Source organism: Crocuta crocuta, unplaced genomic scaffold (genome assembly GCF_008692635.1).
Source record: "Crocuta crocuta isolate KB4526 unplaced genomic scaffold, BGI_CrCroc_1.0 scaffold113, whole genome shotgun sequence".
In the NCBI taxonomy this organism is placed as follows: Eukaryota; Metazoa; Chordata; class Mammalia; order Carnivora; family Hyaenidae; genus Crocuta; species Crocuta crocuta.
In genome coordinates this window covers 5,013,145-5,017,739 of record NW_027530368.1, presented here as the reverse complement: position 1 = coordinate 5,017,739, position 4,595 = coordinate 5,013,145, and the positions used below count along the sequence as shown (strand labels likewise).

General features: G+C 43.2%; 1 protein-coding gene across 1 annotated transcript in view; it reads left to right on the top strand.

The window, feature by feature from the left end:
* The first annotated feature begins 4,252 nt into the window (after nt 1-4,252).
* Nucleotides 4,253-4,595, top strand: part of GMCL1 (germ cell-less 1, spermatogenesis associated) — a 40,247-nt gene continuing 39,904 nt past the window's right edge. Inside the window, exon 1 of the mRNA XM_077766357.1 lies at nt 4,253-4,595. Coding sequence (XP_077622483.1) covers nt 4,463-4,595 — 133 coding nt within the window. The 5' untranslated portion in view covers nt 4,253-4,462.

Below are 4,595 nucleotides of genomic sequence, written 5' to 3'. Positions count from 1 at the left end.
TTTCTTCCTTGTTTGTGTTTCACAGAAATTAGAATGTATTTAATTTATTTCATGGCTTGGGTGAAAAACTATTAAAGCAGAAGACTGAAAGACTGTTGTAAAATCACTTTGCTTCCCTAATTCTATTTTCAAAGTGGCTAGTAATTTCTTGATTTGAAATTTGAGCATGTAGTTCATAAGAATATCAGTCCAATTTGCTATTTTACATGGTCACACTTTGAAAACATCCACTAATCTCCTTTGTTAGAGGTTGTCTATACTGTTAGTTGAACTCTACAAAAATTTGCATGGGAGACTTTCTTCCTCACATCTTATATTAAGATTACTTACTCTCTCCAGATTGAAGTGTACCAAATTCACCAACTCATCTGAGCAAATTAAATCCTAAGTGTGGTTATACAGGTCATATATGTCTGGTTAGCAAACATAAATGCTGAACATTCCATAATATTATGGTTAATGTCTTAATCCAGCCAGAAGATGAATGAAGAAAAAATTAAGTGTCCAACTAGGTATTCTTCTGGTGATGGTGTAATGTTCTGAGTTTACTTTTACTTACAGGAATTTTTTTGTGCTAAAAGTAATTTTTTAAATATTTTTCAATTTTGTTGATTTGTAGTAATTTACATTTGCCCTGTGCCTTTCAACTCTAGAATTATTCTGAAGTTGTACTTGATTTTATCCAAAAGTTCAGTTTGTATACAACATGGAAAAATAATTTCAATAAAACATGGTGTCTTTAAAATGTCTTTAAAATATTCTTTCTTTAATTGACTTTACCACTTCTTTAAAATTTTTTTTTTTTAGTGTTTATTTATTTTTTTGAGAGAGAGAGTGTGAGCGGGGGAGGTTCAGAGAGAGAGAGGGAGACACAGAATCTGAAGCAGGCTCCAGGCTCCAAGCTGTCAGCACAGAGCCTGACGTGGGGCTCAAACCCACAAGCTGTGAGATTGTGACCTGAGCCAAAGTTGGATGCTTATCTGACAGAGCCACCCAGGCGCCCCTTGACTTTACCACTTCTGAGATTTTTTACTCTGGCCTCTGAAAGAAGATATCTTTAAAAAACTTGTGTTAATCAGTTTCTGTTAGAAACTACAACACTTGATTTATGCTTGATCATGATTTAATGGTTCATGTATAGCCGCATAGGGCTCTGAGCTGAGTGTGGGGCCTGCTTGGAATTCTCTCTCTCCCTCTCTCTGCCCCTCCCCTGCTCAAAATAAATAAATATTTAAAAAAAAGAAACTACATTAAGAAAAAATAACATTTTTAATCTTATGTGCACTAACTGCTATAAAACTAATGTTTACGTATACCAAACACCACTTAATAATATAAAATAATATATTTAATTTATTTGTTGGAAATAAGTGATGTTCTCTGTTCTACTAAATGGAACATTTGTATTAAATAAGAATATTTGCCTTCTGGGGCACCTGGGTGGCTCATTCAGTTAAGCATCTGACTTCAGCTCAGGTCATGATCTCATGGTTCCTGGGTTCTAGCCCCACAGTGGGCTTTGTGCTGACAGCTCAGAGTCTGGAAACTTCTTTGGATTCTGGGTCTCCCTCTCTCTCTCTCTGCCCCTCCCTAGCTTGCGCTTTGTCTCTCTCTCTGTCTCTCAAAACTAAACATTAAAAAAAATTTTTAAAAAAGAATAATTGCCTTTTTATTCTATTTTGATAGATGAAATATAAAGTTTTTTTTCAATTTGTTTCTGCTTGCCCAATGTAAGTGCTAGAGCTACCAGTGAAGGCTATTTGTATGAATACTTAGTCATTCCGATTAATTACAGGAAGTAGTACTGCTGCTTTGATATTGACCTAGGAGAGTATGGAATCTCCAACTTTATTTGGCTTTGGAAGCATTACAAAGTTTTGGTAGTTTTATCTTTAAATTACATATGATTTAACCAAATGTTTAAAACAAATTGCATTTGGTGACTTTGCATTTGGTGACTGGAAGCAGGATGAAGCCACCTTGGAGAAATGTTTGTTTATTGTGAAGAACAAGCATGACTTTGGAATATGATTTTTTTAAAATATTTTTATTTATTTTTTTATTTCTAGGAGAGAGAGAGAGACAGCGTGAGCAGGGGAGGGTCAGAGAGAGAGGGAGATACAGACCCTGAAATAGGCTCCAGGCTCTGAGCTGGCAGTCAGCACAGAGCCCGACGCGGGGCTCGAACCCACAAACCGCGAGATCATGACCTAAGCGAAAGTCGGACACCCAACCGACTAAGCCACCCAGGCGCCCCTGGAATATGATTATGAGGCAACTTTGGTTTTCTCTCCCACTGTTTATTTACATTTATTCATGGGCCTACTTCTCCTGTCATTAGATGACAATTCTGATAGAGCTGGGACTTTTCTGGTCACTCTTAGGTTTTAAAAAGTCCTACTGTGCAGTCCCTATGGTCATTTTAGTAATATGTCCAGTCAGAATTCCAACCTTGATTTATAATTGAGCCTTCTTCCCTTGTTCAGCTCTGGCCTGTTGCCAGCAGGAATAGGAATATAGTGGGTTTCTCTTCTTTCTTCGCCTTGGTTTCCTTCCACACATGCATCGCTCCACCACAGCCCAAACTCAGCCAGGGTTGTAGCAAGAGGGAAGAGAGTAAAGGGGAGCAGGAAACTTCTTAACCGACTGTTCTTGCTGTGGTGGTAGAGGATCAGTATTGTGTAACACTGGCAGATATTTAAAGCTGATAAATCTTAGGGGCATTTTCCTGGGTTCCTTTATCAACTCCTTTTTCAGCCCCTAGGAATCCGATAATACCTTCAGGTGCTCTTTGCTGAAGTCAGTTTGTTCTTCCACCCAGGCCTCTGGGACAGAATCTAAAATAATCCCATGCTGGCTGTCTTATGGTGGCCCACACTTGCCCCATGGGAAACACTTGGACATCCCTCGTGCTGACAAATTCTAGGCATGAAGACTGATCCCCTTGCTGCCATCATTCTCTGCCACACACACCCCAGTCCACTCGGCCCCCCAAACTATATATGCTGCTAATGAAAGTATAAATTGGTTCAATCATTTCCGAGAACTTGGCAATACCTAATAATGTTGGAAAGTTCCCAGGAAATCTACTTCTAGGAATCTATTTGGTGAAACTTTGCACATGGTGTTCATTGCTACTCTGTAAGAACATTAAAAGAGAAACAACCTGACTCCCTCAAAAGATAAACAAATTGTGGGTTCGTGAAACAAGGAGCAATGAAAATTAACTGGAGATTAACTGGGTAAGTCTTAAAAGTATAATTTTGAGAAAGAAGAAAGGTACAGAATGATAGGTACAGTATGATTCCATTTAATTACATGCCTAAATGTGCTAAAGAACTTATATTCCTTATGGTATACGTATAAGAACATGCATGGGAAAACGATAAACACTATTATTCTCAGGATAGTGGTCACCACAGTGGAGGGAGAGACAGATGGAGAGGGAGTTTCTATCTATACTGTTCTATCTAAAAGAATGAATCAAAGCAATTTTAATTTTAAATTATCATACTTGTTGCGGGACCATAGGAGTTTACCGTATTATTCTGAGTAATTCATTGTAAACACTTTATTTAAAAAGTAGCAGAAGGGAGTTACGGAGTGAAAGCTGGCTGTCAAAGGCAGGCAGCTGTAAATTTTGCTCCCACCTTCAGAAGGCACTGTAAGCCCTGCCAGTACTGATGCAGACCCTACTCAGATGTTTCACTTGCGGCTAGGAGGGAAGCTAAAGAATGCAGGGAACCTTTGCCATAACCCGCCTAGGGCACTAGAAGCCTGATATTTAAGACACCCAAAGGCCTAACAGAACTCCACATAGTAGGTCCTCCTTCCCGAGGAAGCCTTGCCAAATAACCGCAAGGCGTGATTCCAGCTAGTGGTGAACTCCTCTAGGAAGAGCCCAAACAGCACTATCATTTTTGCCCCTTGCTTAGCACGGAGCCTACTAAGTATCTGGAACTCCAGGAACTTTTGACGAAAGAATCAATGAGCTGGAACTCCCGGTCGGGCTAATACAAAGGAGTTTGTGAAGGAACTGTAAAATCCAGATTGGCCCCAAATCTCAAGGTAGCGTGAGACCCAAGCGGAGAGCCGACCGAGCCCGCCTAGGCGCCCACAAGCCCCTTTACCTTTCAGTGCAGGCTCCACCCACCACGCACACGCGCCTTCCCCCGCCCCTTCCGGAGGCTCGCCCCGCGCACGCGCCCTCCTGTCCGCGCTTTGCTGCGTCTGCGAGGGGGCGAGGTTCTGCGGTCCCGGCGCGCCGCGCGGCTGGACGCGGCGGGCGGGGCGAAGGATGGAGGCGGTAGCGTACGCTGCAACGGTTGGGGCTGCGCGTGAGAAGGTGGCCGTATAGGCACCCGCGCTGGGTGGAGGCCGGCGGCGGCCGGGCCATGGCGGGAGACTGCCTCCGCTAGGCTCCCTGAGGTGAGCTCCCTGAAGTCCGGGGGAGCTGTGGTCCATGGGCTCCCTGAGCAGCCGAGTGCTGCGCCACCCGGGGCGAGCCCGAGCCCAGCAGAAGCCGGGTCCTGGGGCTGGGGGCTCGACCCGCAGGCCAGAGGCTGGCGGCGGGGCTGCGGGCCATGGCTTCTGTT